Genomic DNA, 13,053 nt, shown 5'->3' on the forward strand with positions numbered 1-13,053 from the left:
TATATATATATATATATATATATATATTCCATTTTAAATTGGGTTAAATTGTCATGAGTATAATTATTGTTACAAAAGACTTTTCATGCAAGGACAACATTCACGAATCAGTCTCCAAACCCATCTTACAGGTAAAAGTGTTTTCTGTTGTAAATTAGAGAGAGATTTTCAGAACACTTGAGAAATGGAGACCAAGAAGCCAGAATAATCCGTTCTCTTCCTTGAGATAAGAACTCGCCGTTCATGTTTACTTCTTCTGCAGTTTGTTCCAACTGGCTGGCCCTGATGCACTTGGGAAAACCAAAATAGGTGTGTATATATAGATGTTTTGATAGATGTATATATATCTGCATATATACTCCTATTTTGAATGTAATTTTCAGGTGACTTATGAACCTCAGGAAGCCCATTCATGGGCCCTCTCCCCAACCCTCTAGTTCAGGGAGAGTTTCATGGATCAGGATAAGAGTTTTCAGGATAAGAACGCCTTTTTTGATGTTTTATCAGAGTAGACATTACAGTTCTGACATAGTCTCTGGCCTGTTCCATAGAATAGTCTTCCCTTAGTGAGGAAGATGCTTTTATTCTACAGAATAAAACTCACCCCAATTCAGGCTTCCTAAGCAATGATCCCTTCCTAACCCCTATAATCAAATTTTTTTTCCCTCCCATACATTGCTTCATTCAATTAATATTTTATAGAGTATCCAAGATGGGCTAAGTACTGTGCTAGGTATTGAGATACCCTGAAATATAAGACATGGTTCTTGCTTTCCGGGGTGGGGGATAAATGCATAAACAAATTACAATATAGCATGATAAGTGTTATAATAAACATATTAAAACTTATGGTAATATAGAGTATAACAGCAGCAATATTTTAAAATGTTCAAGTAAACTTTCAATAATGGATCAAATTTTACATCAAGTTGACTGTGGGCAATTGGAAACTACAATACTTTTCAGATATATTTAAAAATCAGTATTTGTAGAATAATTACTAAGCCATAAAATTGAAACGAATTATTAAAAATGTTAACTGCAGAGAGTCAGCCTCCTCTACCATCAAATACAATGCAATGTTTAAGGCAGTTAATAAAAGTCAGTTTAAGTTCAGAACATGCCGAAAAGAGAAGGAGAACTAGTTTCTCTCAATCTATCATCTGAAAAAAAGCGTTTTCTTGGAAAGATTTAGAGCACAGCTTTCATCAAAGTCGTGGCAGTTCATATTTTACTCCTGAACATGGAGAATGAATAAAACATAAGGAAATTTGAATGACAAGCTTTCTTTACGAAATTTTATTGGCAAAAACCACAAATCCTGGACCTCATCTTTCAAATGTCACTGCCTTAGTTAAGTCATGTGTGAATCCTGCTAAGACAGAATCACTTGTTCGCCCTGGAGTTTCTGTAACAGCCTGTGTTTCACCACTGGTGTCATAATTCTTCCTTAGCCTTTGTCCCCCTCAAGAATGTGAGGTAGGGGGAGACCACCTCCTCCCACTGCAGACCAGGACGCAGGTAGCGGCTTAAAGATCTCATTACCACTTGACAATACAGATGCTGAGAACAACTGGAAGGCTCTTAAAGCCGTGAAGGCAGGAGATTTATTTGTCCATCAATTCCTCCCAAAGAAGCCAGGTCCCCTCAGACTTAATTCTGCTGAGGGCACTGAATATCTCAAGGACTTGGAATGGTGTTATGTGGGGAGAAGTTCAGGTAGCCTTAAGAGAGGTTAATTAATTACATGCTGCTTTTTGGTTCCTGCTAATTAGAAAGAACTGACAAGAAGAATTAAAGTGCAATTTGTAACTCGTTATGATGGCCTTTCCTCGTGACTCCATCTGAGCCGCAGCGATGGTCAATGGAGGAGAAAGCACTGGACGTCAGAAGATGAGTTACAAACGGCCTTGGGGCCCAACGCGGGCATACAGGAGACTGGGGAAGCAGCTCCAGGCTTAGGAAGGGGCACAAGAGGTGGAAAAGACTAAGACGAATGCCCAGACAGGGCTGCTGAGGTATGGGGATGGTGAAGGGAGAACAGAGGTCCTGCCCAGGTCTGGGGGAGGCTTGGAGCACTTGGGGAAGGCAAGCCTGGCCTGCGTCCGCCCCCAGGCTAGGTGAGAGCAGGAGCTGAGAGCAGGTTTCCCAGTCACTTTAGACTCAAGGATGGGCGGTTGCAATTTCAGCCAGGGGTTGGTTGGGTAAAGTGTGAAATTGAAAAAACCTGCAGGAGAGGCCGATGGGGCCCTCAAGGGGCAAGGTCGAGGCAGGGAGCAGCCACCAAGACAGCCTCAGTTCTGATAGTGTCCCTGTCCCACCAGATCCCTGCAACTGCCTTGAGAGGTGGACACCGCCGCAATGGTTAGCTCCACTTTACAGATGGGGAAATGGAACCTTCGAGACGGTGTTTTAACCAAGGGTCACCCGACTGCTGGCTGGCTGACTGAGGGCCAATAAAGGACCAGATCCCGCGCTCCCACTACCCCAGGGCGGACCTGGCCTTCTTCAGGGGCTGGCTCCTCCGCTCTCAGCCTTGCGCTCACATGGGGTAATTGTGGGCCCCGACACTACATCCTAGAGCCTTGTCCACCGGTCACCCGCCGCCACCTGACTGCCCTCACTGAAGAGTGGGAAGGCAGGTGGACGCGGAGGTTGGAAGCGCCCAAATCTGACGGCTGGAGAGCTGGAGCGCGGGAAGCTTCCCAAACAAACGCCCGGTTTTGTCTCCACCAGATTTATTTGCCCTTGGTACCTCCATCCGAGTAGGCGCAACCCCAAATGCGGTTAATGCCTTGACAGCATCGCCCCCCAATTCCTCCCGCGCGGGCATTTTACAAGGCCTGGTGACCACGACCTTCAGCCCTGAGCCAGGAGGCCTCTGGGCCTCCCTTTTGGTGTGGTCTCAACTGTACACTTGGGAATGGCAAAACCCCGGGGCAGGCAACGGGGTCGGGGTTGCACCTGACCCGAGGAGGCATTGGGCGGCCTTCCTTTTCCCCCTGCTGCATTCCATAAAGGGTGCCACCGACTTCTCGGGTCTCGATCTCCCTCTCCCACTCCTTTCCCCGCCTCAGCCAGCTGATTCCAAACGGAGACCCAGCACAATAGGGAAGCGGGGCTGAGACCAGCTCGGACATTCCATCACTCAACCTTGTGTGAGTTCGCGCCCTCATCAGATGCGGGGCAGGAATAGGACACCGGTGAGCGCCTCGTGGGAAGACAGAAGCACAAATAGAGGTGATAAGATGATGTACTGGGACAAGATTGAACTGTTGGGGTCAGAGTTCGGTACTTAGCAGTTACCGACTTCATTAATAGAAGTCCGATGGACAAGGTTGCTACTCTCCCCTGGGCTTTGGTCTCACAGGCAAAGCCTTCTCCAGACTGACCCTGGGCTGGGAATTGCTTCCAGAGTCACAGGCGGCCAGACCCACCCCATGTGTCCCCAGGCGCACTCTCCAGTGGAACTTTCCTAGGAAAGGAGACCATCCCGAGAGGCTGTGGTGCGCCTGGGACTCCCCGACCCCTGCCGCGACATACCTGCCACCCCATTTGGCGTGAACCCAGCGGGGATCCCGCCCTACGCCTACCGCGCTGGGCCAAATCCGCGGCGCGCCTCTGCCGGGCACCTCCCACAGCTAGCTTCGCCCCTCCTCTCTCCCGGCCGCGAGTCCTCCGCGGCTGGTTCAATCCCCGCCGGGATCCGGAGCGCGGCTGCTGGTCTGCGCCCTCTCCCGCTGCTCTCGCAGCGCAGCCCGGCCGGGGGCCCCCGAGCGCCGGCAGCTCTAGGGGGAGCGCGGCGCGTTGACTGGGCGTGCTCAGCCGCGGAGCGCCGGGGCGCCGCTGGAGCCAGGCGCATGCACTCGCCGGGCCGGGCCGTCCAGGGGCGCAGCGCGCAGGGGGCCGCTCTAGCCGACGCCCTGGCCAGTCTGGGCAGGACGCGGGCCAGGATGGCCTCCCTCACCGCATACGGTAACAGGGGCCGTCGCGGGTTCCCGGGGCGGCGGGGCGGAAGGGAGGGGCCCAGGGAGCCGTCGAAACACCCGGGGAAACTTCGGGGTTGGCCTCCGCGGGGGTGTCTGGAAGGGAGGGAGCCGGAGGCCGCGCGCCCCGCTCCTGGGGCTGTGGGGCCGATACTCCGCGGGGTTTCGGGCTGCGGGTAACCCGGGAACCGGGTGTCAGCGGGAAAAACGCCTCAAATTTGGGAGGTTCTGGGAGCTTCCAGACTCCAGAAACATGCCCCTCTCTTCCGACCACTCAGGGGAAGGGACTCGGGTGTTAAGTCCTCCTCTAGCGGGGTGAGGCTTGGAGTTGGGAGATGTGCGTTCAGCCAGCGCTTATCTTGTCCCTGACTGACCTTGGACAAGTTATTTAAACTTTTCTGGCCCTGCATTTCTCCGTCTGTAAATGAGAGATGAGAACATCTCTCTGACAGATGCTGTGGAGTTAAAATAATACGCACTGTAACATGTTTTAATGCCAAAAGAAATCAGTTTGGAAATAAAAGTTTATGAAAAAGGAAGGCATTCATTGTTCCCCTGCCCATTGTTTTGTTAAATAAATATATTTGAATAGACATATACATATGTACATGTATGGTATTGCACGGTTCTGAAGGAAAACAAAATGACTGTGTGAAGGTTTCAGGCTCAGCTAGAAATCCCAGCGCGCTGGGGAAGCCAGCAAGGCTTCTTATCAGCGTTCTTGCTTGTGTGGATAAAGCAGTTCTCTTTAGTCCTTTATCAGAAATACTGCTGAGACTTGGTTATAGGAAGCAGAAACTCAAGTAGACCTCCCTCCCTTCCTCTTGCTTGCAGTCAGTTGCTGCGATAAGATCTAGATTTGGCATTTTAAACGGGAAGGCTGTGAGCAATTGATGGGGAATGTTCTGCAGGGACATCTCAAAGCCCGGGGTGGGTGGGACGGAAATTGCTATTCTTTGATGTGGAGTCTTCATTCTCTAGGCCAGTGATGTCCCCTGCTCATTTTACCAAGGTTAACAGGGTCAGTCTCTTTCTCTGGATTTAAATTGTTTAAAATGATCATTCAGGTGGCTCAGGGGGTTTGCAATGGATGCCTGGGAACTAGTAACAAATTGTGAGCAGATTACAAATTTCAGTCTAGTGGCCTATTTCTTCTTTCTTCCAACCCCCCCTCACCCGCGCCCAGAACACTTTTGCTGGGATTTAAGTTGTTCTTACCTGCACGCACATTTAACACTCAACATTGTGGTTCCTGGGTTACCATCTGGGGATAATTCAATATGCTGATGGCATTTTAGGCATATTCATTGGCAAAACATCTATTTTTACACCTTTTCCTGTCAGAGGGATCTGACTTCTGTTTCTTTACATCATTTTAGATTTTGTATGCTGCCCCATGGATACTGTCAGTAAGAGGTTTACATAGTGATCAGTTCTGTACATTTCTAGAAGCTTTAAAAGCTTAATTGAGCACCCAGGTGGAGAAAATGAAGTCAGAATAAGTGAAATCATTTTGAAAAGAAGTATATTTCAGTAATTAAAGGAAAAGATGGCAGATCTTTTTTTGTTTTTGGTGATTAAGAATTACACAGGTTTCTCATTAAACCCTTAAAGAGAACTGAAGCAGATTTAAATAAAGGTATCAATTAGAATTTCTGCTTGATACATTCTCCTCCTGCATCCATCCCTAAAATGATGCATGTACTTGGCCACAAAATCCACATTAATTCTTAGATCTGTAGCAGTGTGATCTAAATGATGACAGAATAAATTAGTCCATCAGGGTGTTCAACCTAGTGAACAAGTTAAGGAAAAAAGCATTGAGCACATTTAATACATTTTTAACCCACTGGATACTGTTGAGATCATTATCTGATGAGAGCTTGGCCCAGCACTGGAACCCTCCACAAATCTTCTCTTTGACAATTGAATTCCTTGTAAAAAATGTCCCCTGCCAATTCTGTTGTAGTTGGGTTTAGGTATTATGATGGGGGATGATCTAAACTTTTTGCCTGGAATTTACAGGGTTCAATTTTTATATTTAATTGACTGATTTAATAAATGCTTTATTCTTATCTTTAGCACAGGGGCTGCCAAGAGAATGAACAGTTACACTGTAGACCATGACCATGTGTTTTAGGTTCATAAGATGAGAGAGAAATTTGGCTTATGTAGGCATTTCATTAGCAGCAGCCTCTAGTAATCCTCATTAACTTCCCTTCTAATATGCATTTCTGATCCTGTTCTTTCTGCATTTTGATCCTGCTCTTTTTGTATTTTGAGCTTGCTCTTTCCATATTTTAGTATGAATTTTTACTTTCAGGCTGCCATCTAAACTCACATTCTAGAAATGAGAAATGAGATTAGGGTAATCAATAACTGTATTGCCCTCCAGTAAAAATATGTTCAGTGCATGATGTGATTTTTATAATTCTGGATTTTAAGGCCCCAACCCTGTATACTCACCACTGACATTTCTTTTCTTGTCCTTTAAATGGTTTAGGTTCTTAACCACTTTAACTCGTTATATAGCCATGCGCATGAGACTAAGAATGGGAGACAAGTATCTTTTAGAGAGAAATGACTGGGACTTTAATTGTTCTTGGCCATATAAAGGAAGGCACAGAGGCTGTGTCCCCACCTGAACCAGGAAGGGTGTGGTGGTTAGACCCACAGGCCTGGCATGGACCTGTCAGCCCTGATGAGGCTTAATAAGGAGCTCAAAGAGCTGATAGAGCATAGTGATGGCTGTTTCAGATAGGGAAGGCCTCTCTGAGGAGATTCTTGAGCAGAGAACTAAATAAAGAAAAGGAATGAGGCATTCCATTATATGGGGAAAGAAGATTCTTGGCAAAGTGAACAGTAAGTGCAAAGGCCCTGAGGCAGGAATGAGCTTGTCACATTCAAGGCTAGCTAGAAGGTCATTGTGGCTAGAGTAGAGAGAGCAAGAAGACAGGAAGACAGTGCAGTCTGAGCTGGTGTTGTTATATAACTCCTCTCCCCTCATTTTCCTCCTGCCTCTTGATTCTGTGTGTGTGGACTCCTTCTGCTAATGCTGATGTTTGCCTGGATTCTCTCAACCTTTTAAGTAATTTGACTCTCAACCATTTGGATGACATTGATTAGATACCTCCCAGATGCTAAACAATGGCCCCATGTGCAGAGTCAGTCTTGTAGTTGGAGACCTGTAAACTAGAGCAAGAAAATTTTCAGAGTTGTAAGTAGAAGTGTGGGGTGTGCCTGGACGTGAAGATAATAGTAATAGCACTTTATGTGAATTAGCTCAATTAATCTTCACAACAACCTTTAAGACATTGAGCCAAAGTAAGCCCTATATTCATTTGAAGAAGTTGAGGCACAGATAGGTTAGGGAACTTACTTAGGGAGTGTAATGAGAGCTAAGCCTAACTGTGGAATGTGGGAATCAAATGGGGCGAGAAGACATGAGAGACTAGGACATCATTTCCCCTCCCATGACTTCATCTTTATGCAGGTGACTCCACATAGCAGTGACCAATTAGAACTTCTTTCTTGCATGTGCTGTGCTTGTATAGCTTGCTGTCTGCCAGACTACTTGTATGCTCTTCTCTCTTTGTGTTAGCATCACAAACTCCGTGTGTCCAAAACAACCCCCATCTTCCTCTCCTGTCCCTATTTCCTATAAAGTATCTCCAACTACTGAGCTGCAAGTATGTGCCAGGCTCTAGCCTGAACCCAGGGTTACCAGAACGAATAAGATCCCCCGCTATTTCTCTCACAGATGGCAGTCAGCTGGAGGAGACAGACTCCTAAGTGGAGAATTACAATGCAGTGTTGTAGGGGAAGGGCTGGGTAGGGTGAGGGATGGGCCAAACCAGCTTCCTGGAGGAGGAGACTGGGAGAAGGCCAACTGGAGAAGGAGGGCATTCCAGGGAGCAGCAGCAACGTGAACGAAGATGAAGGGGAGAAATGTCAGGGGCGTGAAGGCAGCCGCTAGTAGCATGGTCTGGTAGGTGGAACATGACATCTGAGACAGAGTGGCTAGAGGTTGAAAGGGCCCAGCATGCTCTCCCCAGTCACCCTGGAATCCTGGAAGTCATTGTGGAGTCCTCCCTTACCAGCACATACTAACAGTGACCTTGAGTAAATTTTTGTTTGTTTTTTGAGACAAGGTCTACACTCTGTTGCCCAGGCGGCTGGAGTGCAGTGGCATGATCCTGGCTCATTGCAGCCTCCACCTGCCTTGCTCAAGCGATCTTCCTTCATTAGCCTCCAGAGTAGCTGGGACCACGGCTGTGGGACACCATGCCAGGCTAATTTAAAAAAAATTTTTTTTTTGAGTAGAGACAGGTTCTTGATATGTTTCCTAGGCTGGTCTTGAATTCCTGGGCTAAAGCGATCCTCCTGCCTCGGCCTCTCTAATCCCTGCTGGGACTACAGGTGTGAACCACCACTCCTGGCCTGACCTTGAGCAAATTAATTCACCTTCTGTGCCTCAGTTTTCTCTTCTGTAAAATGGGATCACTGTGAAGTTTAAACGCAATAGTACTGTCAAGTGCGTAGGAGCAGTACATAGTACTCAGTAAGCATTAGGTATTATTATCAACTCCGTCTCCTAGCCAGTGTACTCTCAATCACCAAGTCCTGTTGGTCCTTTTTCCTTAACATCTTTCAACTTTGCTTTCTCCTTGCCCTGCCCATTGCTCTTATGCTAGTCCAGGCCACCATCATTGCCCACTTTGGCTGCAATAGTGGCCTCCCAACTGGTTCCTTTGCCTCTAGTCCTGGCTCCTTTGGATTACATTTGCAAATCTGATCCTGTTGTTCCTTGTTTAAAATTCTTCAATGGCTCTTCTCTGTGTAGGGGTAAAAATCTAACTTCTTGCCCTTCTCTCTTGTTGCCTTTGACCCTAGCATCCCACCCTCTGGGAGAGAGGTTGTTTGAGGCCTTCTCAGGTTTCTGGACCTTGGTGCATGCTTTGAACACACTCCCTCCTTCTTTACAAGGCCCCCTCCTCCTTTCCCCTTGACATTCTCTATCTTGGTGCTTCTCCTGGGACTTTTTAGAGTAAGTCCTTTCTGTAGCAGGTTCTAATTTTGTATTGCAATGAGTACTCCCCTCTGTGGGTTGTAAAACTCAGATGGCAAGGACTAGCTATTTTATCTTTGTGTTCCTTGTGCCTTGCACAGCGCCTGGCACATAGTAGGTGACCAGTACTTGGGTGTGTGACTGACTGAGGGAATGAATGGAGTATAGCAGGGGGCAGTACACCATGCAGAAGCTTTAAAAACTCCTTTTTCCTATTGCAAATAATAAGCAAAATAGCTTTTACCCTTCAGAAAAGACAAGCAAAAGAACAAGAGCGTCCAGACTACATGGTGAGATCAGGTGCATGCTAGCTAGCTGGGACTCATGCTTTAGCTACTAGATAAATCCAAGGAGCTCTTTGATGACTTCTCTTGTTTTTGCCTTACATCACCTGACATGCTTGTTATTATGCAACCAAGACACTCATGGTCAACATTGATTAGGATCCTTTTGATTAAGAAGCTGCAGCAAAGCATGTACAGATTATTCTTTGACCTTCAGCCCTTCATATTTTGTAAATTTCTCTGTGGGGTAAAATTAAATTAATTTTTTTTATTGTGAGAAGCAGTATTTTAATTCTTTCCTTTAAAACGTTATTTTATTTTATTTTTTTTGGTCATAGTGTCATAGTCTGCTCTGGGCTGCTACATAACAAAATACCAAAGTCTGGGTGGGTTAAACAACAGACATTTATTTCTTATAGTTCTGGAGGCTAGAAGTCCATGATCGAGGTGCTGGCAGATTTGATGTAGATAAGGGCCTGTTTCCTGGCTTGTAGATAGTCATCTTCTTGCTGGATACCCACGTGGCCTTTCCTTGGTGTGTGCTCAGGGACAGAGTGGGATCTCTGTCTCTTATAAGGGGACTAACCCCATCACCAGGGGCCCATCCTCATGAACAAGAAGATAGAGGAGATAGAGATTACCCAGCTAGGAGGAAAGAATAGGTCTTGAATATTAACTTTTTTCATAAACCTATAAAATACACAGGAAACGTGGACTAAATCAGCACATTGATATTTCTGAGGAACACACACATGTATACATGTACATACACAAGTAAACTACATTTTTTTCTTACTAGTCAGTTCTCTAGAACATTTATAAACAATTTAGAGTGCTTTTTAAAAAATCTAAAATCTAAACCCAATTATGTTCCAAATGCCCCATCCCCAAATACCATCACACTGGAGGTTAGTGAGGGCCTTAACATATGAATTTTGGGAGGACACATTCAGCTCACAACAAATAGCGATGTGGCTTTTTCTACTAGCATGTAGTCCTAGACACAGAGTCCGCCGCTCCCAAGGAAGTTTCTAGAACAAACAATTTAACCTAGGCTTTGTGAGTGCTTACTGTGTGTCAGGCACTGTTGTAGGTTCAGGAAGCAAAACAAAAACAAACAAACAAAGAAAACCCCCCAAAAAACCTGTCTGTTTCATGGATCTTATGATGTAATAATAAGGCACGAATCTTTACCTGTTGAAGATAATGAAAATAGAATATAAGATTTTCAACACTGAATCAAGTAGGTGTAAATAGGAAAGGAAAGGCTTTTCTCTAATTAGGGTTCATGAAAGGGCTTTTGTCACAGTGCCTGCTGCTAGAAGTGGAATCAAAGGGAAGCTGGGATAATGAGCACCAGACACAGTATTTAAAATGCAGGAAAGGTGATTCAAGTATTTGAAAGCTTACTGAAGACTTTGGCAAACATTTCTTGTGCCTTCTATGCATTAGGCCGAGGGCAGGGTTTGAGGATGCAAGATGAGTAAAAGATGACTTTGCCCTCTGGGAGTCTGGGTCTCACTCAGGTCTCATGCAGGTTGCAGAGGAGGATACTACTAGAACTATTACTACTTCAACTAATATCTCTCCTGCCTGTCTTCTAGTGAAGTGGCACATAATAAATGAAAAAACATTGTGAAAACAGCAGTTCTGTCTTTATTTTATAATAGTAATAAAGAGATCTGTTTGTATAGGAAAAGCTCTTTCCAGTGGAAACACACTTTATACCCTCTGACTGATTTTTCAGCACCTTAGGGAGACACTTCCCAAGCCACCACTTTCTACCTGGGACCAGCCTGTGTCTACTATATGTTTTTTGAATGGATGAATTTCAGTCACAACAAAAAGAGAGCTCAGGTCCAGGGAGGTTAGGTGAGGAGATAGAGATTACCCAGCTAGGGGGAAAGAATAGGTCTTGAATCAGCAAACACGGACTAAATCAACACATTGATATTTCTGAGGAACACACACATGTATACATGGACATACACAAGTAAACTACATTTTTTTCTTACTAGTTGGTTCTTTAGAACCTTTATAAACAATTTAGATTGCTTTTTAAAAAATCAGATGCAATAAGTATTACAACTCACTCTATACAATAAACATATATTTTGTAAATTAAATGGTATTTCTAGTGCACCAGTGTAGGTAGTTATTAAAGGAATCAGATGGTGAATATTTTTGCAAAGTCAGTAGTTATGCATCATTTTTCTGTTTGGTAAGTTCTTGGGTTTCATCTGTCCGTGTATATAAGCAGGCTTGTAATATGTTTTGAAAGGTTTAATGAAAACCTTTTCTTTGTAAAATTTCTCCTTACTTTCTTGTGAGTGAGATGTTTGTTTGCTCAGGCTTTGTGGATTGTGGATTCCAGGAGAAGGCTTTACCTCAGCTTCTAGTTCCTGTGTCTTTGTCAGGGAAATTGGTATCTTAACTGTCAACCTGGCCTATGCCTAAAATAAGGACTTTGGAGCTTCATAGTTTATAAACAATAATCAAGCAATTATAAGAATTAACGAAATTTTCCCCAAATCAATGTGAAACTGATGACATGAGGATGAATAACTTAAAACAATTGCTTCAGTAAATGCTGCTTACTTCTTGGGCTAGACTTATGTCAAGATATCAGTTCTGGTTCTCTCACTTTCTAGTTGTGTGACGAAGAGCAAATGACTTAACCCTCCAGGTATCATTGCCTCAATAGAAAAGAAAGGGGAGGAGCCAATCATTCTTGTATTCTTTCTTTCTTTTTTTTTTTTTTTTTTGTACTTTAGGTTCTAGGGTACATGTGCACAATGTGCAGATGTGCAGGTTTGTTATATATGTATACATGTGCCATGTTGGTGTGCTGTACCCATTAATTCGACATTTACATTAGGTATATCTCCTAATGCTATCCCTCCCCCCTTCCTTCACCCCACAACAGGCTCCGGTGTGTGATGTTTCCCTTCCTGTGTCCAAGTGTTCTCATTGTTCGGTTCCTACCTATGAGTGAGAACATGCGGTGTTTGGTTTTTTTGTCCTTGCGATATAGTTCGCTGAGAATGATGGTTTCCAGCTTCATCCATGTCCCTATATAGGACATGAACTCATCCTTTTTTATGGCTGCATAGTATTCCATGGTGTATATGTGCCACATTTTCTTAATCCAGTCTATCATTGATGGACATTTGGGTTGGTTCCAAGTCTTTGCTATTGTGAATATTGCCACAATAAACATACGTGTGCATGTGTATTTATAGCAGAATTATTTGTAATCCTTTAGGTATATACCCAGTAATGGGATGGCTGGGTCAAATGGTGTTTCTACTTCTAGATCCTTGAGGAATCGCCACACTGTCTTCCACAATGGTTGAACTAGTTTACAGTCCCACCAACAGTGTAAAAGTGTTCCTATTTCTCCATATCCTCTCCAGCACCTGTTGTTTCCTGACTTTTTAATCTTTGCCATTCTAACTGGTGTGAGATGGTATCTCATTGTGGTTTTGATTTATATTTCTCTGATGACCAGTGATGATGAGCATTTTTTCATGTGTCTGTTGGCTGCATAAATGTCTTCTTTTGAGAAGTGTCTGCTCATGTCCTTTGCCCACTTTTTGATGGAGTTGTTTGTTTTTTTCTTGTACATTTGAGTTCTTTGTAGATTCTGGATATTAGCCCTTTGTCAGATGAGTAGATGGCAAAAATTTTCTCCCATTCTGTAGGTTGTCTGTTC

At 44.6% G+C, this 13,053-nt stretch overlaps 1 protein-coding gene across 1 annotated transcript in view; it reads left to right on the plus strand.

Moving 5' to 3' along the window:
• The first annotated feature begins 3,711 nt into the window (after window positions 1-3,711).
• ANO4 (anoctamin 4) overlaps window positions 3,712-13,053 on the plus strand; it is a 411,426-nt gene continuing 402,084 nt past the window's right edge. The window contains 1 exon segment of the mRNA XM_017887290.1: window positions 3,712-3,975. Coding sequence (XP_017742779.1) covers window positions 3,861-3,975 — 115 coding nt within the window. The 5' untranslated portion in view covers window positions 3,712-3,860.

The sequence above is a fragment of the Rhinopithecus bieti genome, unplaced genomic scaffold (assembly GCF_001698545.2).
Source record: "Rhinopithecus bieti isolate Rb0 unplaced genomic scaffold, ASM169854v2 scaffold_15133, whole genome shotgun sequence".
In the NCBI taxonomy this organism is placed as follows: Eukaryota; Metazoa; Chordata; class Mammalia; order Primates; family Cercopithecidae; genus Rhinopithecus; species Rhinopithecus bieti.